The sequence below is a fragment of the Podarcis liolepis genome (assembly GCF_965112155.1).
Source record: "Podarcis liolepis genome assembly, chromosome: 4".
NCBI lineage: Eukaryota > Metazoa > Chordata > Lepidosauria > Squamata > Lacertidae > Podarcis > Podarcis liolepis.
Window position 1 is genome coordinate 4,215,757 of NC_139558.1, and position 27,858 is coordinate 4,243,614.

The window sequence follows — 27,858 nt, forward strand, 5'->3', positions numbered from 1 at the left end:
TGTAACGCTGCAAAGACAGAAATAAAGGCATGTAAATACATTTCTGTCTATCTCTTTCACCTGCCTGGAGGCAGGGAAGAGTGGTGTGTTCTTCTCACGCTTGAGGAGGATCGCCGATCGTGACCTAGCCTGGATCCTGCAAGAGAATGCAGACAGGGAGGTCAACCGGGATTCAAGCCGGGTGCCTGGAGAGTGGCCAGTTTCTCCTGATAAGGCTTGATTTCCTAACAGTCTGTCCTCCTTGCCCAAACCTTGAGCACTGCATTCCTTATCAGCTATAGCTCCGCCTTATCCGTTTCTGTACTGCTTCCATGTGATTTTGATACCGGCTCTCATAGGAACGCCTTGGTTTTAAGTATGAGAGTTGGTCTGGAAGTCTGGAGCAGGGTGTTCTCCCTGCTCCATGCAAATTCTCCCTTCTTCCTCTTACCTGTATTATTTGCGGGGAGGGGGTTTCAGCAGCAGCCGCAGCGGTGCAGCAGCCATACCCTGCAAGAAAGAAGGAATCCCTGAATGTGTGAATGGTCTGTCACTGACCAAACGACCAGGGACGGGGCTTCAAGAAGCCGTTGCAGGAAGTCGAGTCCCAGGTGAGCAGAGGTCTCTTGGGTTCGAATCCTGTTTCTGGCGAGGGGCGTACTGATGGGGGGCAGGGGGGCGGGCTGCCCCAGGTGCTATCCTGAAGGGGGGTGACATTCAGACGCGCCCCCTGCCCGCGCCCCCCAAACCCACAAATCGCGAGCGGCAAAGCATAGAGCGGCAAAGCCATGAAATCCCCCTGTCCCCTTACCTGTGAGGCGAGAGGCCGTTGTCTCGGCTCCAGGCCCTCCCGGGACGCGGCGGCTCCCAAGCTGAGCCTTCTCCTCGCTGCAATACAAAGGGAGACATCAGCCGACGCCTGGCTTCCAGCCACGCGAGCCCCAGTCTGGGGCAGGAGGGTGGGGACCTGGGAAGGGGGCATATTCTCCTACCTGATCTTATTAACTGCCCCACCCTGAACTCCTCCGTGCGGGCATCTGGGCTCCATCCCGACCGGCCAGGCACAGAGGCAGCAGCCAAAGTCTCCCCCGGCTCCGGAATCACTTGGGAGGTCTTTTGGATGGGGGGAAGCCTTGGCTGCTGCTTCTGCGCCAGGTACGGCCGGGTAGGAGCCATTCCCGCACGGGGAACGGAGGGAGGGTGAGGCAGGCGAGAATCAGGAACCGCCGGGAACCGCCACGATGTTCTGTCGATCTTCGTCCCGGGAGCAGGCACTGAAGCCTCGTTCTTGCCAGCCTCTCGCCTAAGAAAGAAACAAGCTCTGTTATTCTGATTCCTTGGAGGAGTTCCAGATAAATATATATATGATAATATTTCTTATTGTTGTTGTTGTTTAGTCGTTTAGTCGTGTCCGACTCTTCGTGACCCCATGGACCACAGCACGCCAGGCACTCCTGTCTTCCACTGCCTCCCGCAGTTTGGTCAGACTCATGTTTGTAGCTTCGAGAACAATGTCCCACCATCTCGTCCTCTGTCGTCCCCTTCTCCTTGTGCCCTCCATCTTTCCCAACATCAGGGTCTTTTCCCGGGAGTCTTCTCTTCTCACGAGGTGGCCAAAGTCTTGGAGCCTCAGCTTCAGGATCTGTCCTTCCAGTGAGCACTCAGGGCTGATTTCCTTAAGAATGGATACGTTTGATCTTCTTGCAGTCCATGGGACTCTCAAGAGTCTCCTCCAGCACCATAATTCAAAAGCATCAATTCTTCGGCGATCAGCCTTCTCTATGGTCCAGCTCTCACTTCCATACATCACTACTGGGAAAACCATGGCTTTTACTATACGGACCTTTGTTGGCAAGGTGATGTCTCTGCTTTTTAAGATGTTGTCTAGGTTTGCCATCACCTTTCTTCCAAGGAGCAGGCATCTTTTAATTTCGTGACTGCTGTCACCATCTGCAGTGATCATGGAGCCCAAGAAAGTAAAATCTCTCACTGCCTCCATTTCTTCCCCTTCTATTTGTCAGGAGGTGATGGGACCAGTGGCCATGATCTTGGTTTTTTTAATGTTGAGCTTCAGACCATATTTTGCGCTCTCCTCTTTCACCCTCATTAAGAGGTTCTTTAATTCCTCCTCCTTTTCTGCCATCCAAGTTGTGTCATCTGCATATCTGAGGTTGTTGATATTTCTTATTTCTTATTGTCATCTATATATTTATATATCTATATATTTATAATATTTCTTATTATCATCTATATATTTAGACATCTTTATGAGCCAATTTTGTGCCCCACCCCTCACCTGCGCCCCTGGTGGGGGCCCACCTCACCACCCCCTAGCTAGGGCCCTGCTTGGACCACAGAGAAACCCTCTCCATAAAACTATAGGGATCTCTAAATCAGGTTTCCTCCTCCACCCCCAAGATCCCTAGGAAACACTTCCCCGGCCACACAAGGTCACAACATACCTCCGGATGTTGCTAGTTTTGCCTGCACCGCTGGGCTGCTGCTGCTTTCCCAAACCACGGCCCTGCAAAGAAAGAAGGACACTGTACTCTCTAGGGGGACAGAACTAGCACCCCGGCCAGGCTGCCCATGCCCACGTCACCACAGGCTGCCAACCTGCTCCTGCCTGGGCACCTGGCCCCTGGCTTGGAAGGAGGGGGGCGAGGGGCTGGGGCGAGATGGGACTGCAACCCCCCAACCCAGCCCTGTTTCACTCAGGTCAGCGCCATGACCTCCCTGCACATGTGGGGAATGGATTCCCCATGGAATTAACCTACCACAATTAATGAGTGTTAGAATGGCGCTGGTTCTATAAATTAAGGGGTTTACAGCTGTAAAGATTAAGATTAAAAAGAAGAAAGGAGGTTATAAATTTGAGAAGATTGAGAGTAAGAATTTGTTGGGGAAAAAGTTTGAAATTAGAATGCAGTAAGGGGAGGTATGGGGGAGTCTGGGAAATAAGTTATATGAAAATAAGGATTTGAAATTATACATGTTTTTGGTCTGTTTTGTGTTTGTTTGTGTTGTTTTGTTTGTTAAATTTTTTGTGTGAAATTTGAATAAAATTTTAAAAAAAGGAATTGCTGAAACAATTAACAGAAGTGGAATACAAAAAGGGAGGTGTGAGGAGGTCGTTGAAATAAGTGGATGAAAGATAAGATATTGAAATTGTTTGATGTGTTTTAAACGGTTTTTGTTTTGTTTTGTTAGTTTAGTGTTAGTGTTAGTGTTATGTAGTGTCTTTGTATTGTATTGTGTTGTCTTTCTTTCTTTTTGTGTTTAAATTGTTGGAAAAGTAATAAATATTATTATTATTTTTTTTAAAAAGGAATTAACCTACCACAATCTCCAGAGGTTGTGCCCCTCCAGCCTCCCTCAGGTTCGGGCGCCTCAGGAGCCTTTTATTTCCTAGGAGACAGAAAGGAAAATAAAAAACAGAGGAAGAAGTTACAGGTGGGAAGACTTATAACACCTTATAGAAATGACACCAAAGAAGGATGTTCTTCTCATTATAGGGGATTGGAATGCTAAAGTAGGGAGTCAAGAGATAAAAGGAACAACTGGCAAGTTTGGCCGTAGAGTTCAAAACGAAGCAGGGCAAGGGCTAATAGAGTTCTGCCAAGAGAACAAGCTGGTCATCACAAACACACTTTTCCAACAACACAAGAGACAACTCTACACATGGACATCACCAGATGGGCAGCATCGAAATCAGATTGATTATATTCTCTGCAGCCAAAGATGGAGAAGCTCTATACAGTCAGCAAAAAGAAGACCTGGAGCTGACTGTGGCTCAGATCACCGGCTTCTTATAGCAAAATTCAAGCTTAAACTGAAGAAAGTCGGAAAAATCACTGGGCCGGTTAGATACAATCAAAATCAAATCCCTTATGAATACACAGTGGAAATGAGGAACAGGTTTAAGGATTTAGATTTGGTAGACAGAGTGCCTGAAGAACTATGGATGGAGGCTCACAACATTATACAGGAGGCAGCAACTAAAGCCATCCCAATGAAAAGGAAATGCAAGAAAGCAAAGTGGCTGTCCAACGAAGCCTTACAAATAGCGGGGGAGAGAAGGCAAGCAAAATGCGAGGGAGATAGTGAAAGATACAGGAAACTGAATGCAGATTTCCAAAAAATAGCAAGGAGAGACAAGAAGGCCTTCTTAAACGAGCAGTGCAAAGAAATAGGGGAAAACAATAGAATGGGGAAAACCAGAGATCTGTTCAAGAAAATTGGAGATATGAAAGGAACATTTTGTACAAAGATTACCATAATAAAAGACAAAAGTGGAAAGGACCTAACAGAAGCAGAAGACATCAAGAAGAGGTGGCAAGAATACACAGAGGAATTATACCAGAAAGAAATGGATGTCTCGTACACCCCGGGTAGTGTGAAGTCAAATGGGCCTTAGAAAGCATTGCTAATAACAAGGCCAGTGGAAGTGATGATATTCCAGCTGAACTATTTAAAATTTTAAAAGATGCTGCTGTTAAGGTGCTACGCTCAATACGACAACAAGTTTGGAAAACTCAGCAGTGGCCAGAGGATTGGAGAAGATCAGTCTACATCTCAATCCCAAAGAAGGGCAGTGCCAAAGAATGCTCCAACTACCGCACAATTGCACTCATTTCACACACTAGCAAGGTTATGCTTAAAATTCTACAAGGTAGGATCAAACAGTATGTGGACCGAGAACGGAAACCATCCCAATCAAAAGGAAATACAAGAAGGGGGAGAAATGGAGGCAGGGAAAGATTTTACTTTCTTGGGCTCCATGATCACTGCAGACGGTGACAGCAGTCACAAAATTAAAAGACGCCTGCTTCTTGGGAGAAAAGCAATGACAAACCTGGACAGCATCTTAAAAAGCAGAGACATCACCTTGCCAACAAAGATCCGTATAGTTAAAGCTATGGTTTTCCCAGCAGTGATGTATGGAAGTGAAAGCTGGACCATAAAGAAGGCTGGTCGCCGAAGAATTGATGCTTTTGAATTCTGGTGCTGCAGGAGACTCTGGAGAGTCCCATGGACTGCAAGAAGATCCAACCTCTCCATTCTGAAGGAAATTAGCCCTGAGTACTCACTGGAAGGACAGATCCTGAAGCTGAGGCTCCAAGACTTTGGCCACCTCATGAGAAGAGAAGACTCCCTGGAAAAGACCCTGATGTTGGGGAAAATGGAGGGCACAAGGAGAAGGGGACGGAAGAGGACGAGATGTTTGGACATTGTTCTTGAAGCTACCAGCATGAGTCTGACCAAACTGCGGGAGGCAGTGGAAGACAGGAGGGCCTGGTGTGCTCTGGTCCAGGGGGTCACAAAGAGTTGGACACGACTAAACAACAACAAGTTGCTTTGGGAGACGATAATCAGGCATAGCCCAGTTCTGTGAAGCTTGGGGGGGGGGGGTGAGGCATCTGGGCTTTAGCAGCACAGTGGTGGCTCGTGTTAAGAACTTAATTCGTTCTGGAGGTCCGTTCTTAACCTGAAACTGTTCTTAACCTGAGGTACCACTTTTGCTAATGGGGCCTCCCGCTGCCGCCGTGCCACCAGAGCATGACTTCTGTCCTCATCCTGAAGCAAAGTTCTTAACCTGAGGTACAATTTCTGTACAAGCCAAGCCCTGGCTCCATGGCTCACCTGAATCAAAAGAATCTTCTCTCCAAGTCTGGAGAGACCGCTTTCTTGCTGCGTTAAACGACCACATTCTCGGAGCACTGGCAGCTGTGTCCAGCTCCGCTCCAGCCCCCCCCCCCCGTGCCGCCTTCTAGAACCCACCGCTCTCAACCGACTCTCACCTGCCCCCCCTTCAAACTCCCTTTCCAAGCCTCCTTCCATCTTCCATCTCCACCAGAATTCCACTCTCTCTCTCTCTCTTCCCCCTCCCTCCCTGCTTTGGAATTGTAATAGCATCACCTCACAGTAATAATATTGCCCCTCTTCTCCTCTGGGCCTCCTACCTTCAACATCCATTTTCTCTGCAAATCTCTCACCATCATCTGACAGGCATCCCCCTTGCAGGGCATTATATGGCTTGCTTGCAAAGCAGCACTTTGTGACATAGGCTGGCAAACAGGGGCCAGGCTGCTGGGTTGTCCGGCAGCTGAATGAAGAAAAATAAAACCAGGGGGGTCAAAGTGTGCTGGGATGAGGCCACCGTGGGTCAGGACAGAGAGGACTGGTGGGGTGTGTGGTTGTGTCTCCCCTTCTTCTGTATCTTGCTCCCCCACCCATTCCTTCTGGTGCTCAAAAGAATCATAGCATGGCAGAGTTGGAAGGAGTGCCAAGGGGCATCTAGTCCAAACCCCCAGCAGTGCAAGGATCCTGCCCACAGCCAGCCCTGGCTGGGCTCCACACTCCCACCACTTTTCCCCCAGCCAAATGCACAGACCCCTTGCCATTCTGTATGGGTGGGGAAAGGGGAGAGAGAGAGGTTTTGCTCCCTGTCCCTCCGGACATGGATATGAGAGTCCTGCCAATATCTCAAGGGCGTCACAGGGAGGAAGCTTGTCTTCTCCTGCTCCAGAGGCCCTCAGGACCTGAAGCCATGGCTTCAAGCGACCAGAAAGGAGAGTCCGACTCCAGGAAGAACTTTCCGACAGTAAGAGCTGTTTGACAGTGGGAGGAAATCCCTCAGAAGGTGATAGACTCTCCTTTCTTTTCTTTAAAATTATTTATTGCATTTTTTAAACACAAAACAAACCAACAAACATATACAATACCATCACCATAGAACAAAGCAAAAGAAAACAGAAAAGATTTAAAAAGTAAACAAAGAATGAATAAAGAATAAAATATATCAAAATCGATTTGACCGTAAATCATATTCTCATAACCTTTGGACTTCCTCGCATCACCCTTTCCTGCGTTCTCAGTGATATAGTTACAAGCAGCAAATTATTACCTTATTTCAAATCTTATTTTGTAGTTCTCAAATATTATGTCCCCAATTTTCAATATTTTTATCTTATACTAAACAGGTTAACTTAAGCATAATATTACCTCGAATTCCACCATTTTCTTAAACATCACTTAATCATACATCTTACAACTAGGTTACTGATGCCATGTTGTTATCTATCGTGCATTCTCTTAGCATTCATACAGCTTATGATGTTTTTGTAAGTAATCTTTAAATTTCTTCCAGTCCTCTTCCACCGTCTCTTCTCCCAGGTCTCGAATTCTGCCAGATAGACTCTCCTTTCTTGGAGGTTTTCAGCAGAGCTTGGGGCGGCCACCTGCCATGGATTCTTGAGCTGAGATTCCTGCATTGCAAGGGGTTGGACTAGAGCGTGTTACTTCCAGGTTTCGACGCTCATGCATACGCCGACGCTCAAAATGATGTCACGCGCATGCACAGAAAGGCGAAAAGCGACATGTGTGTGTGTGCGCAGATGTGCCAGCGCTAGTTACGTTCGCTTCTGGATGCGAATAGGGCTCCGGAATGGATCCCGTTCGCATTGTGAGATACCACTGTATTGTAGCATATATTCAACACAAAAAACAGCGGCAATTTGTTTTTGACAAAGGACAGCTGGACATATAAAGGGCCCCATTACCTTCAGTAGCTTCGGGCCTCATCAATCCTAAATATTTTTTTTATTATTATTTAAAAGAACATACAGTTATACCTTGGATCTCAAACGCCTTGCATTCCGGTCCCCAAATACTGCAACCCCGGAATGAGTGTTCTGGTTTGCAAACGTTCTTTGGAAGCCAAACGTCCAACGCACGTTCTCCGTGAAAAAGACCCTGAAGTTGGGAAAGATGGAGGGCGCAAGGAGAAGGGGATGACAGAGGACGAGATGGTGGGACAGTGTTCTCAAAGCTACCAGCATGAGTTTGACCAAACTGCGGGAGGCAGTGGAAGACAGGAGGGCCTGGCGTGCTCTGGTCCATGGGTCACAAAGAGTCGGACACGACTAAACAAAAACAAGTCACCATGTTCCCTAAAGCGGTGGGGATCAGCTTGTCCAGACCTTACAACCAACCTCTGACTTCTCAAGCTACAACATGGGACCGACGTCCGCATTTCTGCTTACAGTTTACACCAGTGTTTCCCAACCGGTGTTCCGCGGCACACTAGTGTGCCGCTGGACGTTGCCTAGTGTGCCGTGGGAGGGAGGCGGGCGAGTCGGGCTAATCCTCCGACGAGCTCCACCTCCAGACCCATTGCTCAAATCCTTTAACCCAGGAGGGCGAGGAGGGGGGGAGAAAGAGAAAAAAGAAAGGGTGGAAAAAAAGAAGGGGAAGAGAAAATATTTTTTTAAAAAAAGGAAAGAGAGGGAAAAAAGCGAGGGATGGAGGAAGGGGAAAAAACAGAAGGGGAGGACAATGAAGAGGGGCGGGGCTTGGCAGGCAGCAGATAACTGGGGAGGGGGGCGCGGCTGGCGGCGGCTCAAGGCAGGAAGGGAGGAGCTGCCTCGCGGAGAGTCTTGGGCTGCAGAGATTTCCCGTTCAGGAGCGCGGGAGGCCACGCCGTGGATGGGAATCTCCTCCTCCTCTTCCTCCTCCTCCTCCAGGAGAGAGGGTGGTCCGCCCCACCGAGTCGGGACTGCTCAAGCGTGGGAGCCTATAGTTAGAGCTCAGCTCCTTTTCTTGCCTTCCCCGCCCCCCCACGGAGCACATTTTCCTCGCCCCCCCAACCCCCGCATGTAGAATAGAAGCCCTCCAGCCTCCACGGTGCACAAACTCTCCCCTCTGCAACGAAGCGCTTTGTTGCATATCTTTGGTGAGGTTTTTAGGCAGTCTTGGTGCACCTTAAATCAGCGCTAATTGCGCCTGGACGCAGTATTTACTTCCGAGTAGGCCCCCCTTCTCCCCCCCCCCCCGGTAGCACCTGACGTTGCTATTCGTATCATCAGGTTTGTTTGTTGATAATTTAATTGTTTTAAAAGCATCATGCTAAAGAGCTCTCTCCCACCCCCAGACCCTTGGGCAAAACAGAAACACACACATACACAAACACAGAGATTGAGCCCTGCAGGTTTTATGAAATGAATGGATTCTGAATGCCTGTTTCAGTGGCTTGTCCGCCTTAGGCTGCTGGGCCAGACACCTGTTACACGGTGCAGTCCGTAAGCTGTGAGCGCTGCTACCTGCCGCCGAGACCACGTAACGACAGTCTTGAAAGACCTACATTGGCTCCCAGTACCTTTCCGAGCACAATTCAAAGTGTTGGTGCTGACCTTTAAAGCCCTAAGCGGTTTCGGTCCAGTATACCTGAAGTAGCGTCTCCGCCACCATCGTTCAGCCCAGACACTGAGATCCAGTGCCAAGGGCCTTCTGGCAATTCCCTCACTGTGAAAAGTGAGGTTACAGGGAACCAGGCAGAGGGCCTTCTCGGTAGTGGCGCCCTCCCTGTGGAATGCCCTCCCATCAGACATCGAAGAGATAACCATTACCTTCTATGCTGTTACTATTTTTTTATTTTTTTTTACATAAGTAAAAAGTGACCTTTCCCCATCTGGCATGGTGGTGTGCCTCGAGATTTTTTTCATGAAACAAGTGTGCCTTTGCCCAAAAAAGGTTGGGAAACACTGGTCTACACAAACACATTATCACAGTCACAACCACAATGTATCTGTGTCATTGTCCCTTTTGGGGGGAGGGGGGAATGTGCTGGAAATATATTGTGATGAATATAGGGGTTGCTTGTGCGTAAGTTACCGCCACTCCTGGCTAAGTTGGCTTGTTAAACCTTTCCTGTCCGGACAGCCCTTCACTTCGTGGCTGCCTCAGTCGCTAGCAGGATCCGTCAGTGGGCGTTTCTTAAACCTTTTCCAACATAAAAGCTGTTTGACGCCAAGTCTCCTCCTACTCTCCCTGCGCGGAAGTCTTCTGCGCAGGGAGGGTGTGGGTAGTGGAGGACCCGTGCTCTCCCCGCTGGTGTCCAGCGAAGAGTCCTGGAGCCCTCTCGCCGATTCCCCCATCTGCCCCCCTTTATCCCTGGTGTTGCGCTGATTTCCTTCCCCTGCTGATGAGCTGCCTCTCTCCCTGCTGGGTCCCTCTCCAGCATCACTTGAGAGCCTTCCCTCCGCCTCTGGCTCCAATGTCAGTTCCCTGATGTATATCCATATCTCTTTTGCCTTTAGCTGTCCATTCAAGAGCAGTGGTCAAGTGGCCTTGAGGTCTCAGCTTGCTAACTGGGCTCTACAAGGGTATTAGATGTGCTCTGGAGGATTGGGGACCCTCCTGAAGATGAATGAGATGCAATGCTGGCAGCTACAAGGGGAAGGGCACCCCCCTACTTTTGGTACGATTTCCCACTGCATCTTGGTTCTAGTCATTAATGGAAGGATCCTGTCTGTTTGCAGAGCCCTAGTCAGACTCCAAGCCATAGTAAATGCCATTTGAATTCTTGGTGGGGGTTTTCCTACAGTGATAGTTCTGTAGTTGGTTTGGATTTTTTAAAAAGGCTGAATTAAGTCAGCTTTCTCAAATCAGCAGATAATATTTTACATAAAAACACATTTTTGACAATACAAGGGATTCTTCAGTTGGCTGAATCTTCACATAGTTCTGTGTGCTGACACTTGCATGCTGTTTGCTTGACTGAAGTGTCAAAGATAATATTTTGCTTTTGGGCTTAGATAGCTGGAAGCTTGACTCAGATTTCACCCTATATATTTCATCTTTGCATTGGCATGTGACCTGTCTATGGTTATTCCATACATTTCATGGCCTTTTGGCTTCATTGTTTACAATCTTCTTGCCCTCTCTGTATTGTTGTGGGTGGGTGTCCACACACACCTGCCATCTGAGAGTACACTACATGCATATGACAATGTGGACTTTTGTGCGCAAAAGCTTATATTACAATAAACATATTAGTTTTTAAGATGCTGCAAAACTCCTTCTATGTAAAATATTACTGTTGTCCTGAACAAGCTTCTAAATGTAGAAGAGCAGTCAAATTATTGTCAGAATGGTACAGATTATTATTTTTCCAAGTGGTTTAACCTGCATGGTGGTAAGTGACTGCTTGCTTGTATTTACCTTTCTGACACTTGGACTAAAAGGCATAAATCTGGCACAAGCTCCAGGTAGCCTTGGAAGCTTTGAGGTTTTCAACCCTCAAATTGCAATGAAGCAAAGAATAGGTGTAAATTATAGCTTTCCATTCTCAATTATAATTGAAATAAATGCACTGAGGGTCCTTTTTGAAGGGTTGAAAGAGATATAAAGCTTAAATACTTTTGCACTGGAACGTATAGAATCTATTCAGCAAATAAAGGAATAAGCCTTGGCTGCCAGTCCACCACTTTTGAGTTTTGCTTGTTGCTGTAATTTGGCAGTTGAGTGCAATCTTTATCTGTCAGGTTCATCTCTCTCCTCTCAGATTTTCCCTTCAGCCTTTAATGATGAAGTGGCTGAAAAATGATGCCACTTCAGAGAGTAGCTGCATGTGAAATATTTACTTTAGTTGGCTTCAGACTTAGAAGCAGAAAAGAGAATTTTTATCTGCTATGAAGTAGTGAAGATGGGAATCCAAAGATGTTTTTAAGCATGCATGTCCCAAGATTTCCAGTAGGGCTGAGAATTGCGCAGTACATAAATATGAACATAAGAAAAGCCTGAGGGCTTTCTTTCCGAGGGAAAACCTGCTTTGGCATGAGCCACTTTGGAGAAGATGTGGTTGACAGGAAAGGGGTTAAGGTTCTCTTTCATCCATAACTTCTCTGCTCAAAATTATCCACCCCCAAAGCTGCTGATCGCTAAGAGATGAGGCTGAAGATATTCGTGAATTTGTTGGAATATTTATCCTCAATAAATATATGAGGGTGCCTTTAACAAGTCCGCTCACCCTTTGTGGTGCGGCAGTGTTGCGGGATGGCAGAGGCTTTTCCAAGGCCCCAACGAGGGAATCGCATCATCAGAGTCCCATGCCACCTATCAGAAGCTGGATCCTAGCCTGCATGCCAGATTAGCAAACCTCTTTCATCTATATTCAATAAAGTTGTGGCCTGTTTTGATCCAAACCAGTCTATGTGGTCCTTTATTTCACTGCGGGTTGGGGACTGGGGATCACAATGCCTGGACCCACAACAACAGGATGGTTGTTACATAAAACAGGACCTGCTGGTCCATATCACTGAATGCAAATATCCAGAAGGATATTTTATCCAGTTGTAAAGTTACAGCTGACCTATGCCCATGTTCAGGAAAAAACAAATTGGTGATTTTGACAAAGTGGAGCAACCAAAAGAAGTTTAGCAACAGATTGGTAAACTTGTTTTGACTGCTTCACTTTTTTGTCAAAATCACAAACTGTTTTGAGAACCACAGCCTGCTGGATTTATAAATAGTTGTTATAGAGATGCCAACAGATCCAACAATATTATTTGATGAAGGACTCTGCCTGACAGGCAGGGAAGGGAAGATCTCCCAGGGTGGGAGGATGGGAGAAGAAAGCGAAGCTCCCAGGTGAGAGATGGGAGGGTTCACCTCTCTCTGTGTTGGACAAGTTAATATTTACCTGAGAAAAAGGACTTTGTAGTCTTCTTTTCTCTCTCTCTCTTTAATTGTACTGTACTATGAAAGTATTATGAAAGGTGTGTGTATAATATAACAATATTATATTAGCAGAAAGGGATAACTTATGGATGGACACACCAGATACACTAAGATCTCATGGTCTCAACCTAGAGGACAGTACTATCATCACTTAGCTTCTATGAATGAAGGTATTTTGAGCAATCCATCTTCAAAGTTCTCTAACTGTCACCTTAGAAACAGCACCACTTTTATCAGAGCGACTGATGAAGGCAGAAGCTGAAAACCTTTGCTATGAGAAGTCCACTCGGCCCTTTTTGGGTGAGGCGGCATTGCGGGATGGAGGAGGCTTCACTGGGGCCCTGGCGAGGGAATTCAAACTGCAGTGCCCTTCCTGTTAGGCGGAGGGGGCATGAACCCCCTCCGCCTATCAGGAACTGGATCCTAGCCTGCACCCTGCTTTGGCAAAAGGGGCTGCAGGCTGGGACTTGGGCTGTGTCAGGGGGTGGAGCCAATGGAGGGCTTCCCTTGCCCATTTAAGCAGCTAGCACCTGGGGCGCAGCCTGTTTGTTCCTGCACCGGGTTTCCCCACTCACCCCCACATGGTTTACTATGATAGTCAATGACTTTGCTGTGGCTACGCTGGTTGCCGTTCTTTATGGGGCCGGATAGGAATTTGCCCACCAGGCTAATTGGCTCTGACCCAGTGGTTCTGCCTACCTCATAGCAATCATCACAACTGGTTGGGCATTGGGGCAATCCTTTGTTTTGGATGGAGGGGGAGGTTGCAGTCTCCGCCTGCCCCTCCAAACGCTGGGGTATCCTGTTAAAGGGATCCGGGGGGGGGAATGGTCATGTCCGCGTGCCCAGGGAGGCCAGGGCCGAAGGCACTCGCCCAGATGGCGGTACCTGCGGGGGTCATCCTATTTGATGTAAGTCTTAGGAACCACTGCCTGGATTGACCGTGCATCACTTCTGGTGGGCAGGCTGGAAGTATTTAGACTGCCCCATGCCCAAGCCAAACCTCTTCCATCTGTATTCAATAAAGTTGTGGCCTGTTTTGACCCAAAACCAGTCGTATTGGTCTCTTATTTATATGGGTTGGGGTATGGGGAGTCCAATGCCTGGTCCTGCAGTTTAAAAGTTTGGTTCTTGGCTCAGTAGGTAAAACATCTCCAAGATAGGATCTCTGACAGCAGGTCTTGGAAATATCTCTAGTTGGGTTCTTAGAGATCTTTCAAGAAAGCTCAAGATGATATGATATATTTCTATGCTGCTTTTCATTCACAAAAAACCACAAAGCGGTTTGCATAAAATAAATAAAAATAACATAATAGAACATCACAATGACAACTTTAAGCATATAGAATAAATAACAAATCATCAGTAAACAATTACAGATCATCAGTTAAACAATTAAATTCTATAAACCACTATTAAGAAAACAATCACAAAAATAAGATAAACAGCACAATTAAAAAAAAAATCATTTTACAGGATTCATAATCTATAAAACAACATTAACAACATCAACAAAATAGCAATAAAAATAATCTATAAGTACTGGTGAATTCATACACAGTCTCCCCACCCGCATGACTCATAATTTCCCACTCTCTTCAGTTCATCAAAGACATCATAATGCCAGTGGCAGCAACTCCTTTCTGAAGGTTCCTGGGGCTGGAGGTGGGCAAGACAAGTGGGGAAAGCCATTGCCTGATGGCCAGTGCAAAGTCTCACTTCCCACTTGATGTTGTTGAACTCCCACCACCTCTGACCATTAGCCACAGCAACATCTGGAGGGCCACAGGGTCTCCATTCCTAGATTATGAGATAGATGTCAGGCTCCTACATTTTATTTTGCCTGGCAGAACCTGATTGTCAAAAGTAGAGCCATTTGAGGAGGCCAGCTGGTGCAGCACAGCAGCAAAGCAGGAGGAACAAAGTCCCTGGTTCAAATCTTTCATCAAATACACACTTGCTGCACAGTCTTATGTAAACTGCTTTCTTAGCCTCAGCTTCCTTTCCCCTTTCCAGTGGGGGCAGAAGTATCATAAAGATTACTGAGATAATGTATTTGAAAGGTTTTTTTAAAGTTAGTAGTTGGTTGGTGATGTTTCATACATTATTTTCAATGCTCTCATTGAAATTCTTGCCATGTCTAAGGACTTGCGCTGGAACAGCTTGATTCTTCATTCCCTTCTGTGTCTCTGGCTAACACTAATTGCTGACTCAGAACTCTAGTATTTATTTTAACATTTTCTATACACTATTAATGTAATATATGCATAATAAATTTAGGCAGAGGTTTGTGCAGTTCAAGGAAAGACATAGTCTTCAAACTGTAGTTGCTTAATGCATGCCAGACAAACAGGTAGCACTTGGTTGATTGGTAATACATGACTTTTTAGATTCTTATTTTCTGTCTTGTAAGACCTTTGAGAGTGGGATTAGCCATTTAGCAGCAAGCGTGGTCCTGGACTGCCGCTTTCGCTCTGTTTAGAAAAGGAATGCCAGGCGGTATGTGTATGGACATGCATGCGTGCTTAAATAGTTCCCTTCTTGCACTCCTCTCTTAACTTGACACAAAAAACAAGAAAAGAAAAACTGATTGGGGTGGGTGCAGGATCATCAAATCCTTTGCCAAATAGTTTCACCTGGCACCAACACAGGCTACACACACACACACACACACACACACACACACACACACAGTTATATATATATAGAGAGAGATCAATTTATTTAACTGATGGAATTGTGCAATTTTTAGTCTGTTTTAAAGATTTAGCTAGTGTTTTTCTTATGTGTGTGAGTAGATGCAGTTGTGATTTTAAAAAACCCTCCATAACCCCTGTTTTACTCCTTCAAACTGTCCTCCTTCTACTCTGCAGATGTTCAGTAACCTGGACAAATTTGCTGCTGGAGATCTAATTTTGTATAGGGTCACTGTGAAATTTGGTTTCCTTTCTCCTTTTTCTGTAAAAGATTACAAATTCAAAAGAAAAACTAAAATGTCTTCTATGTGTTCTGTTTCACTTTTCCCCCAGCTAATCAGCAGGGAGGAATTTTAATTTTCTTTGACATGAGCTGATATCAACTGCAGTAAATGTTCTCTGTTTGAAAATGACTGAAACACTTTGATTGGATTTGCTGGATTTTTGTTAAAGGAAAAACAGGATAGAAAGGTTGATGACAAATATAAATACACAAAGGCAAGGACGGGAAATGGTAGAATGAGAGAGATCAGACTCCTTCTTACCTAGACAATCTTTGACAGGAATGGAAAGGCCAAAGAGGGGTCTAGAAAACGAGGCATCACAAGTTGCAACCGCTCACGTAGATTTGGCCTGAGGCTTAGATCCTGCCCTTTTCAGACTTTCTCATGTAGACTCCATAGCTCTGCTAAATAGCACTACATCTCTCCCTACTCTCCTTATTCAACCTTCATTGTAAATCCAGTGATTTTATTGTGCAGATAAGACAACCATTTAGAAACTAAAAGCTTCCTTAAAAGGGAAGATTCTGAGCGTACTTCCCAATGTTCCTGGGAAACATGTTCAGTGAACACCTTGACACCCCTGCCCCAAAAGAAGGTTGAGCAACATGGTTGTCTTGTCTTGTATGGCGCCAAAGCCCCACTGTTCAACTTACATTTAGGGATGAGGGAGAAATTTGATTCGGTTCAAATATACACCCAGTGCCTAAGCCAAGTCCAACCTACATCTGGAATCAATAAAGGTTGTGGTCAATGTTTAAATTCCAGAACATTGTCTTGTCCAGTTTGTTCCCCTTTTTGGCTCAGGTCCTTTTTGGGGGGTGGGTTGTAACAGCAACATACCTATTCTGTGAAATCCAGACTTCTCTACATTTTGGAATAGAGTTTTCCAGCCGAGTCTAACAGCATCAGGAGAGGCACAGGTTCTCCGTCTCACTAAGAAGGCAGCAACTTAGGTCTGAGAGTTTCAATATACTTTCTGTTACCAGGTTTCTTCCTATGGTATATTGTGCGCTCACCGCTCTGGCTACCAATTGTGAGGGGGCACAACCAGGTGGTCCCACGGAGGCACCAGCTTCCATGGGCATCCCTGCCCTGGCAAAGGCAGCTGAGCAACTCAGGCCCACGGTGACCCCAGTGCAGCCTGGTCTAGCATTCCTCTTTGTGGGTGTCAGGGGGATTGCCTGTCAAGGGTTGCATCAGCCAGATGGGCTCGCCCGTGGGCAGGTGGTGCAGCATGGACCCACTTGGCTCTGGTGGCGGGGCATTCTGGCAGTGTCGGGGGCTTGCCCACCCCGGACGTCAGCAACCCACGCTACGCCACTTCTCACTGCTCACAGCTTCTACTTCTCCTTGCTCCAACTCAGCCTTCCTGTCTGCATACTCTCCCAAGACACTCAACACTGTCTTTCTATCTAAACTCAGAAACTCCTTTCTTTGGCTGTAGATATTTTCCTCAGAGTGGATGTTACACACAGATCAGAACCAGCTCTCTCTCACTCTCCAACTCTCTGAACAGCTCATTTTATTTTCCTTCCCAAAGCGCTGCTCCACCCATCTCTGGCTTGGTGGCCAGTCAAAGAGACCCTTCAGCTCCCTGGTGGAATTCCAAGTCACTACATCAACAGAATCAGGTCTAGCTCAGCTGCCCGTCACAACGTACGGTGGTACCTCTAGTTACGAACTTAATTTGTTCCGGAGGTCCGTTCTTAACCTGAAGTACCACTTTAGCTAATGGGGACTCCTGCTGCCACCGCGCCACCAGTGCAGAATTTCTGTTCTCATCCTGAAGCAAAGTTTTTAACGCGAGGCACTATTTGCATGGACAGGCGGAGTCCCCAGATCCCGAGCGGTCCCCCCCCCCCGTCATGTGGAATAACGACTCAAGACAACGTGCTATGGGATTAAATTGGCCACAACTTTATTAAATTTCAAATGTGGGTAGACCTTGGCTCAGACATTGGGCGTTCTCCCTCCCCAGTCCCCAGCCGGGGTCCTAGGGAGCATCAGGGTTATCCAGTGGGGGGGGGGTGGGCCGGCTCTGGAGAACATATGTTCAAGCAGAGATGGCCGCCCCCATAACGCCGCCGCCGCAGGAGAGAGCAATGACGACCTTTCGGTGTACGGCCAAAGCCTCCCTTCAGAAAACCCCTTTAACGGGGAACCCTGGTATCGCCGCCGCAAGAGGAAGATGGACAAAAGGATTCCGCCCAAGGCCTGATACCGCCAAAGTTGTGACGTTTTGCTACGGGAAAGGCGAAACCTGCCAATGCAGGGAAATTCCTTTCCGGCCCTTTAACAGCGACCTTAACGTAGCAGCGCCCGCATACCTGTGAAGAAAAGTTAGCCTGCAAAACCTGTGAAGAAAAGTTAACCTGCAAAATAAGGCATTAACTGAGGGTGGGTAGGGTGGGAGAAGCTCTGGAGCCAAGTGAGGATTCCCAGGTAAGATCCTCCCTCTATTGTGTGGGTAGGTAATCCCTCCCCTACCTGGCCTGGTCTCCTTGGCAACGCTTCCCCCAGGTGGGATTGGACAACTGACTGGGGTAGGCGGAGACCTCCAGGTATCCCACCTGAGGGAAGGCAAAGCCAAGCCTATGCTGTTGGAGCCACTCCAGATCTAGGGGCTGCACGCGTCCACGCAAAGGGCGCCCCCATTTTAAGTGGGGAGCAGTCATTCTGGGTTAGCGGAGTCTGTAACCCAAGGTGTTTGTAACCCAAGGTGTTTGTAACCCAAGGTGTTTGTAACCTGAGGTACCACTGTACTTCACTACTAAAAAAAGGACTTTGCTTTTGTCTCTAAGCATGTTAAGAGTGTGCAAAGAAAACATAACACATTATTTGCATAATTCATCCTGTACCTGCTTGAGTTAGAGTGTAAGAAATCTCAAACAAAGGCGCATGACTGCATCTGCTGCCTGGATCTTTCCAGAGCCTTCCTTCCTTTTCTTCCTATTGACAATATTGAGGGTGAATTGGGTGTTGGTCAGGAGACAGCCTGTAAATCTACTTTAAAATTGGTGAGATGGCAATCTGCTACTGAACGCCACTGAAATATTATGGGAGAGAGTCCTCCAAAGGACTTTGGGAATTGCGATCTGCAAGACCACATTATTTTCTATCTCAAAATAATCGCTGCAGGATATAACTTTGCTGAAAATCTTGTCAAAGTGGGCATCCGTTGCTTTGCCATTCAGTTCATTGCAACAAGGCCAGGTTTTGCTTGGGTCAGCATTCTCTCAGGTTCCTGGCAGATGCAAGGGGTATAATTTTAGCTGCTTGAACCAGCTATGCTCAACGTAAACAGCAGAGGCTGTGAGCTGTTATCAGTCTCTTTTGGGGTTTTCCTTCTTCTTCCTCTGTTCTGCAGAATACAGCAGCCAATTTTGAAGGTAAATGCTCCAGCACAGCTGCTGGCCTGTTGGTTACTTGTATTTGATCTGTGAAATTGCTATGAGGGTTTTTTTCCTTTACTTGCCTCAGACATGAGCATTACCTCTTTGGGAAGCTGTGATATTCACCCAAAAGAGAGCCGGCTGCTGCTTGTTTGGATTCAAGCAGTGATTGAACAGTGACAGGACATTTGGACAATTCAGGATTAATAGTAGATGAGATAAGTTCTGGTAACCACAGAGGAGATGAAGGGATTTTAAACATGCCACTTAATATTCAGTTACATCAGTGGTTAGGTTTGCTGAAATGATATCTTAACAAAAATGCTTTTGTGCAAGTTGCATATATCTTGCTTGTTTGTACATATTAAGGGTGGAAAGTGATGGTTGAGAAAAAAAAATGGTTTCTGAGAGCTCTTTCCTTTCAATTTCTCACATCTGGTTCATGGACCTAGTCTTTCCCTTCCTTCAATACGGGGATGAAAATACAGCCATAACGTTGTTAAGAGGTTTCTGTGATTTGAACTCTCAGAATGTGCTATAGAAACATCATTATTATTCCTTTTGTCACATAAATGTTTGAGATTTTCTACTAGTGTGGCTTAGGCTTTTGGCTCCAGACAAACAGTGGGATCACAAGGAACTAAGCCACAGTTTGACTGCCTGGTATTACATTATGAAACACTCTGCTTGCTTTGCATATCTTCTTCATAGCACCTGAAGATCTAGCTAAACAACCGACCACCCCCATATCTCTATGACAACAATTGTCTAGTTCTGACATATTTATTTCTTACCAATACAACCAATCCAGCTTGGAAATAATTACAGCTGTAATGATTAGTCAGTTTATCAATGAGAATAATAAATAAAAACCACATTGACTAAAAAATGGGCCAATTAATTGAGCAGCATTTTTTTAAAATAAAAAATACAAGTATTCATAAATACTGCAGATGGCAGGCACTGCCTTAAGACAATTTATTTCTTTGTCCCACACACAAGGAATGCCCCCTCTTCTAAGATGAGGCTTTCTATGGTAGATGTGTGTGTCATCTAAAAACAAATATTTGAATCTAGACTTAGATTTCAGTGGGCCCACTCTAAGCATGACTACAGCTCCCCCCCCCCAACAAACAACTATATTTCTTGGTTCAGAAATACTGGATTTATCCATATGCAGATATGATCAATAGTTTAATTAAATTTTAAAAACCCACAATTAATTGATTTAAATTTTATTAACCAAGTCCCAGCCTTATTTCTAATATGTTGCTGTATGCAAAAGGCAGGAGTGAATTAAGGTGCACAGGAGTGACTTGAGTGCAGGGTGCCAAAATGCAGTGTATCTTCATTTAGCTGGTGATGGGGCAAGGTCTCATAATGAGGGGGATGCCCAAGACCCGAGTGAATAAGTTCTGTGTTGCACTGTTGGGGGGGAAATGTAAAGAAACGCTGAACTGCTCACTCACTGCTTTCCTGAATTTCCCTGCTAGCCGCTTGTTGATTATATGCTTTATTGAGAGCGTTGTGTGAGCACAGCTTAAAAATACAGCCCTGGAAACACGGAGAGTGTACATCAAACATAAGTGTGAACATGCCTTATGACAACGTTCTACCCATCCTTTTGGACATCACCGTAGATCTTCTATTCTAATCTTTTTCTCTCCTTGTTTTTATTTGTCTTTGGACATCATCTAAAATTCTGAAGTATAGCAAGGCGTATTTCAGTGACAAAGTTAAGCATAATACAGAAAGCTGTTCAAGAAATGCTCTTGTGAGAAAATGGCCATCTGTTCTCTTCTATTGCTACATAATGTGGCTTAAGTACTTCCGTCTCTTAGCAGCAAAGGTGTAATAACGGCACATTGATTGATGTCAAGTATTAGCTCTGAGGAAATTCTTTTCCACACAGATGTACTTTAGCTTGTTTACACCATGGAATTCTTTTCATGTTTCCCATGTTCTGCTTGTATCTCTGAGATATTTCTGAAGCAGGGAATTTACAGCTCTGCACTTCTGTGGAGGTTCCTTTATGTCGCAGAAGTAATTCAAAAAGACGATGCCTTAAATATACACTTTACTATTATTTCTATTATTATTTTGCTGCCTCCCTTAAGCCAGTCAGCCATGATACCTTACACTTGGCATGGAATAAGCTGCTCCCTCAGTAGCTCTCTGCGCTCATTAAAATTCAATGTTAGCATTTGACAGTCTGCCTGGTTTTTCCATGGGGCTTCACTTGACTCTTCCTTAAGCACATGCTGTTTTTAAAACTTCAAATGCTTTGGTGCATATTCAGTGAACTAGCTCCTGCCTTCTGAGTGCTCAACAATTCCCTGTCTGGAGCAAGACGGACTGCTTTATTCCGAGGGGCCCCCAAAGTCCTTTTAGCTTTAGAGCTCTGATCATGAACAAGGTGGTGGGACAGAGGAAAAGCCTGTTCTTTCCTCTGGTAATTTTGGCTCCATCTGCAAAATTTGGAAATGCTCATAGTTAAGAGGATGCTTGCAGTTTTATTCTGGGCATATGTGCACCACTGCTTTTTAAAAAGTGTTAATAGTTTTTTTGAGCTCCTTAGGGAATGATGGGAACCGTGAGGGCAAGCAGGCAAGGGATGTCTCTTAAGTTTCATCCAACACAATGATGTTCAACTGGTGGGTCGTTACCTGATACAAGGTGGATCACAACAGGAGCACTATCGTCATGCAAATACTGTATATGACAAAAGATTAATAAACACAAATGCAAGTTTGGGGTAAAAGAGGGTCCTGGGTGTGAAAAGTTTGAAGATACCTCGTCTAATAGTCCTAGTTTTGAGATGGTTGGAGATGGATAAGGGAATGAGATTCTCTACCAGATATTTCAGCAGCGTGTGATACCATCAATCATTGTGTCCGCCTGGAATGCCCTTGTGGGTTGGGCCTGAGGTTTTGGAACTCTTTCTTGACCTCTTAGTCTTTGGTGTCCCCAAACTGTTCTCTTTAATCACTGAGGTGGGGCTCATTGGGACATTTGGTGTTTGCTATTATCAGGATAAGGGATGCGGGTGGCACTGTGGGTTAAACCACAGAGCCTAGGACTTGCTGATCAGAAGGTCGGCAGTTCGAATCCCTGCGACGGGGTGAGCTCCCAGCTCCTGCCAACCTAGCAGTTCGAAAGCATGTCAAAGTGCAGGTAGATGAATAGGTACCGCTCCGGCGGGAAGGTAAACAGTGTTTCCGTGCGCTGCTCTGGTTCGCCAGAAGCAGCTTAGTCATGCTGGCCACATGACCCGGAAGCTGTACGCCGGCTCCCTTGGCCAATAAAGCGAGATGAGCGCCACAACCCCAGAGTCGGCCACGACTGGACCTTATGGTCAGGGGTCCCTTTACCTTACCTTTATTATCAGGATAGAAATGAGACACTATTCTGAAGCTGGAATTTGTAAAGGACTAGATTTGAATGGAGAAACTGAAGCAGCGTATGCACAGCATTAAAAAAAATAATAGAATAAATGGAAACCAAATTCTTGCCTTTTCTACATAGTCCACACACAATCTAGATTTATCACATATTTTGCCCTTCAAAAGTGCTTCTTGAGAATCTGGTTTCATTCCAAAAACAGTTCATTGCAGTTTTATTCTGCGTTGCCCCATAGTGTATCCATTTGGAAACGGAAGTAGACTTTGTGGGAATGATGGTGTGGGAAAGTGTTTATCAAGATCACAGTTACCACTTCTTGACCTGGGACATGTGCAGGGAGGAAAAGGGGAAGGTTTTCAAACGCATATCAAGTAACCATGCCCTATCTCTCCACCTGCCCCCCAGCATGTTTGTCTTTCTCATCTAATCCATGGAAGAATTTGATTCCTGGAAGAGAACAGACTGGATGTGGGCTATCAAAATGAAGCTTGATCTGCACAACACAGGAGGAAGACTCTGGAACAGAGTGGTTTGGAGGGGATGTAGCACTTTTGAAAAATCAAGAGAGTGCTCATGCATCTAGATGACCAGGTAATGTTGGTGGCCAGGAGCAACTTTCTTCAGCCTAGGGTGGTGCTCCAGCTGTGCCCACTCCTGACAAAGTCAGACCTGCCTAAGGTCACACCTGCATTAATTAAATCAAGATTTGATTATTCATTGATTATTTAGTTATTATATTTCCATACCACCCTTCATCTGAGGATAACAGAATGGTTTACAATAAAAAAACACAAAAATATGTAGCATAATAACAAACAAAAACAATACCCCCACCCACAGTTTAAAAGGTCATAGATTGTTTAATTAGCCAAAGACCTGGGAGATAAAGAATGGCTTTTCCTGATGCCTAAAGATTTATTTTATTTTTTATACAATTTGTATACCTCTTTTCATCCATTACTCTCAGGGAAAGGTGAGCCTCCCTGGGGACAGCATTCTGCAAGCAGGGAGCCACCACATAAAAGGCCTGTTGCTGCCCACCAGACCTCTTTTGAAGAAGAGCCTCAGGTGATCAAAGGGACTCGGTTGGTTCATGTGGGGGGGAGGCAGTCTTTGATTACTTGCCACTGACTGGCAAGGCTCCAAAGAGTGTGTGGTAGAGACAGGGAACCAGGGGAGTGAGATGTCCAATGATTGTCAACCCCTATCCCATTTTTTTTTTTGCAGTTCTTTGTGAGACAGAAAAAACATGGCCCTTAGCTTGGCTGGCTAAATCAGGTGAGTATAGCTGATCGGCCTCAAACCCTCAGTGAGTTAGAGACTTCCCCTGCGTGTGAAGGCAGGCGCTGGCAGATAAATAATAATAATAATAATATTAATAATAATAATAATAATAATAATAATAATAATAATAATAATAATAATTTTTATTTATATCCCGCCCTCCCCAGCCGAAGCCGGGCTCAGGGCGGCTAACAACACTAAAATAGTGCAACATTATAAAAACATTATAAAAATTAATTAAAATCAAAATTGATGGCAACCATAAACTAAAGTTTTATAAAGATTGCCAAAGGAGGGAGTCAGGCTGCGCCCTGACCAAAGGCCTGGTGGAACAGCTCTGTCTTGCAGGCCCTGCGGAAAGATGTCAAGTCCTGCAGGGCCCTTGTCTCTTGTGACAGAACGTTCCACCAGATTGAGTGGACAAGACCAGCAGTGGGTCCAACAGTCAAGAAGGCCATTTCTGCACATGCTAGAGGGAAGTGAAGGGCGGACGGGGCTCATCAACCTTGGAAGGTATTACTATTATGTCCATCTAAGACAAGGACAACTTTGATCCTAAACCTCCTCTGCCTTGCAGGATATCTTCTGGAGAAGAAAAGGCTAAGGTGCAAACCCTACACAAATCTGGAGCGGAGTCCCTAAGACACTTGGATGGCGCCTTCTACGTCTTCTTACGGCAACTCCTGCAGCCAAGCTGGTGCCAAACATATTGCTCTAGTGGGGTAGAAGAGCTGGAAATTATGCCAATATATTCCACATCTGGCAACCAATGTGAGCAAAAGTATTTAACATTACTTAAACACTATGAGAAACCAAAGGGGTGCATTGGTTGCCAGATGTGACCCCCCCCAGCTCTCCTACCTCACTACTTTGCTTTTCCTTGGACCACATCAGTGAGGCCAAGAGGGGGTTCTTGTTGTCTGGACACCCCAGGACCCTCACACACACTCCTTAGGCTTCCACCCCAGGGAGGTCACTTTGGTGCTGTTAACGCAGTGGTTTGACTTCACCCTTGGAGCTGCACTCCATTGTCTCTTAAGACAGATGGATACCAACAACAAGCTTGGTCATGGGATGTCACCTTTATACTTATGAGCGGTAGCAATCCTGTCTGAGAGAATTGATCGGTTTGATAAAGCTACTTCACAATAACCCATTAAAATGCTATCATTTAAGTGTTTGGGAATTAGCATAGTATGACAATAGAAAGTGTTAGTTCCAGCCTGCAATTACATTGTCTGACCTCTGTTAAAAGCTTGGCAATGAACCAATTAAGGAATCTTTTCAGGGCATTAGTGGCAGCTTTGAAATGTTTAGCTAGACACGATGTTTTTCACTGAAGAGGTTTAAATTAACATCTACTTTGGCATGGTGCTAGGATGCAGGCAGGGTTGCCAAGAGGCAGGTACAGGGAATCCAACAGGGGCCCCAGATTCTGAGCTTTCATGTTTATGAAAATAAAAATAAGAATTAATGTAGGTCTCTAACAACTGCAGAATGAAAGTTATGAAACAAAATGTGCAGACACTATTCAAAGAAATTGCATTTTGAGATATGAGTCTGTCCCCACCTTTCAGTGTTTAGACAGCAAATGAAGTCACAGCCATGAAAGACAAATGTTATGGAAAAATTTATAGAGTTGCACACATATCAAAGAAAAACCAAGAATGGCTTCAAATAAGTCCCTTCTCCAGGGAATGTAGAAGGGACTTTCTGGCTCATTTTGAAGCTCTGATTTGATATTCCTTGCTGCATGATTGACTCTAATTTTGCTGTGTAGACAATGGATAAAGACTGCCTGATTTGTCTTGAAAGAACTTACTAGCTCATTCTGAGACAGTTTCTTCATCTTCCCCAGGAGGGAAGTGATTGTTGACCAGAGTAAATAATTAAGAAACCCGGGATTTTAGTACTGCTCTGGCTGTGCAGTAGCAGGTCCATCCAAAAGCAAATGGTAGCAGCATTTTTATTTTTTTACATGGTTTAAGGTTGGTACTGGGGGAAGACTAGGCTCTTGTGCCTCTAACAGCTATGTGGCAGGCAGAAAATCAATAGGCTAAGCTTTTCTAGTATGAAATACAATTTCAGGGAAAGTTTAATCAGTTGACAATCTGTCTAACATACATTTTATTTCCAGTGTGTGTCCACTTATTTATTTTTGGATACCCCCCTTACAGAAGATGGCAGAAATTTGCATATGGCACAACGTGTATGCATATGTGTGTTCTCTTTTGCAGAAACAAATGCTATCTACATATAGCATACTGGCCCCAGGAATTTGTGTTGGAACCTGAGCTGGGATGTAATCATGTACTGTAAGGGCTTGTGCATACTTCACTTGTCCTGTGCCTAGAAAGCATGGGTCCAATAGGTTTTTCACATGTCCCATGCTTTCTAGGCATAGGACTGAGTAGTTTTCCTTTTGCTCCTTCTTCTTGGAGAACACTTGTGACTGAGTAAGATTGTTTTCCATGAACGCAGTCTTAGTGATGTATCCATAAATGACTCTGGAGGCCAATTCTAGATCCGCACATCCTTCCACAGTGGGGACATAGGTTTTTGGGCAGGAGTTGATCACGGCAAGGATTTCCCAAATGTGCCTTCCTCTTAGCTTGCTTTTCCGTTGTCCTGAATCCGTCCTTCTCCAAAATCCATGACACCTTTGGTAAAGGCTAATCTCCAGTTGGAGTGAAAATCCATGGAAAATCTGATTGATGTTTACTCTGATTCAGTGGTACGGAGTGAGACAAGCAGAATTGTGGATGAACTACCATAAATAGTTCAATCAAGATCTGATCCAGATTTATTTGTTCTAAACCAACAGTTGTTTGTGGGTCTTCTTACCTCAGTTTATGCACCCAGAAGACATCTTCACCTCAAATGTGTACATAATATTATATATGGAGCATTGGGTTCATTATTGGGTTCATTGGCTTCCGTTAAGAGTTTGGGTTTAATCCTTGATGCCTCCCTTTCCATGGAGGCACAGGTTACAGCAACAGCCAAGGCGACATTTTTCCACCTTCGCCGCATCAAGCAGTTGGTCCCTTACCTTTCCTGCCCCGACCTGGCCACAGTGATCCATGCGACGGTCACCTCCAGGCTTGGCTACTGTAATTCGCTCTATGTGGGGCTGCCCTTGAAGCTGTCCCAGAAACTCCAGCGGGTACAGAATGCTGCAGCGAGGCTCCTCACGGGGTCTTTGCCATGGGAGCATATTCACCCAGTGCTTTTCCAGCTGCACTGGCTCCCGGTGGAGTACAGGGTCAGATTTAAGGTGCTGGTTTTGACTTTTAAAGCCCTTCACGGCCTAGGACCCTCGTACCTACGGGACCACCTCTTCCGGTATGCTCCACGGAGAGCCTCAAGGTCCATAAATAGCAACACCCTAGTGGTCCCAGGCCCTAAGGAAGTTAGATTAGCTTCAACCAGAGCCAGGGCCTTTTCAACACTGGCTCCTTCCTGGTGGAACACTCTGCCCCATGAGACCAGGGCCCTGCAGGATCTGATTTCTTTCCGCAGGGCCTGTAAGACAGAGTTGTTCCACCTGGCCTTTGGCTTGGAGCCAATTTGATTCCCTCCCTCTCTTTCTTTTTTCTTTTCCTTTCTCCTGCGATGAGGCTACATTTTAATATTTTAATGTTTCAATATTTTAATGTTGTATTTTAATTTTGTTTTTAAGTTGTAATCATTCAACTTGTTTTTATTAATGCTTGTTAGCCGCCCTGAGCCCGGCCTTGGCTGGGGAGGGTGAGGTATAAATAAAAATTATTATTATTATTATTATTATTATTATTATTATTATGTGTTTGGAGCTCTGCATTCTTTTCAAGTCAAATAACCCAGGAAGAAGGTTATTACACACCATTATTTCTGTGTTATTGGTTTTTGTTTAATTGCTGCTGAAGCAATGTGATTAAAAGTGTCAGTTGTGCACCAGAATATCACATCAACAATCTCCTCACAAGGAGAGAATTAAAGGAAGCCATTGTTCTCTCCAAAATGACTCCACCCTTGCCTACAATGGGAACGTGTGTGAAATACTATGAATCCTTGACAAAATGCTACAAAATGTGTGTTGCGGTTTCATATCTCTGTTTTACATTCACTGACATGTAGAGACTAAGTTGACTTGAATCATCTGATTAAAATGAACTTTGGTGCAGAGTCCACTGAACATTCTGTTAGTTCTTAGTAGCTTTTACTTTTGTACTTTCTCAGCAGATCCTACTCCACACTCAGTCCCTTTAGGTCTTTTTAACTGTGTGTGAGAGAGAGTGAGACAGATACAGAGAGAACATT

The 27,858-nt window shown here is 45.3% G+C and overlaps 1 protein-coding gene and 2 long non-coding RNA genes across 3 annotated transcripts in view; 1 reads left to right on the top strand and 2 right to left on the bottom strand.

The window, feature by feature from the left end:
* LOC310706086 overlaps window positions 1-27,858 on the bottom strand; it is a 1,025,148-nt gene that overhangs the window by 761,796 nt on the left and 235,494 nt on the right. The gene's annotated exons all lie outside the window — the stretch shown is intronic.
* LOC310705711 (uncharacterized protein) lies at window positions 237-1,302 on the bottom strand. Its single transcript, XM_083500472.1, has 3 exons — window positions 972-1,302; window positions 791-867; window positions 237-489 (listed from the first exon to the last, which is right to left on the bottom strand). The coding sequence occupies exons 1-3, from the start codon at window positions 1,153-1,155 to the stop codon at window positions 436-438; spliced, it is 315 nt and encodes a 104-aa protein (XP_083356598.1). The 5' UTR covers window positions 1,156-1,302; the 3' UTR covers window positions 237-435.
* LOC310706062 lies at window positions 16,475-22,985 on the top strand. Its single transcript, XR_014525620.1, has 2 exons — window positions 16,475-16,603; window positions 22,678-22,985. It is a non-coding gene; the product is annotated as an uncharacterized lncRNA (long non-coding RNA).

Bases quoted from the DNA above. Each gene is read 5' to 3' on its own strand.
- LOC310705711 (XM_083500472.1), bottom strand. From the start codon at position 1,155: ATGGCTCCTACCCGGCCGTACCTGGCGCAGAAGCAGCAGCCAAGGCTT. The intron at 868-971 runs GTAGGAGAATAT...TTTGTATTGCAG, and splicing joins GGGGCAGTTAATAAGATCAG to CGAGGAGAAGGCTCAGCTTG. The intron at 490-790 runs GTAAGGGGACAG...TCTTTCTTGCAG, and splicing joins AACGGCCTCTCGCCTCACAG to GGTATGGCTGCTGCACCGCT.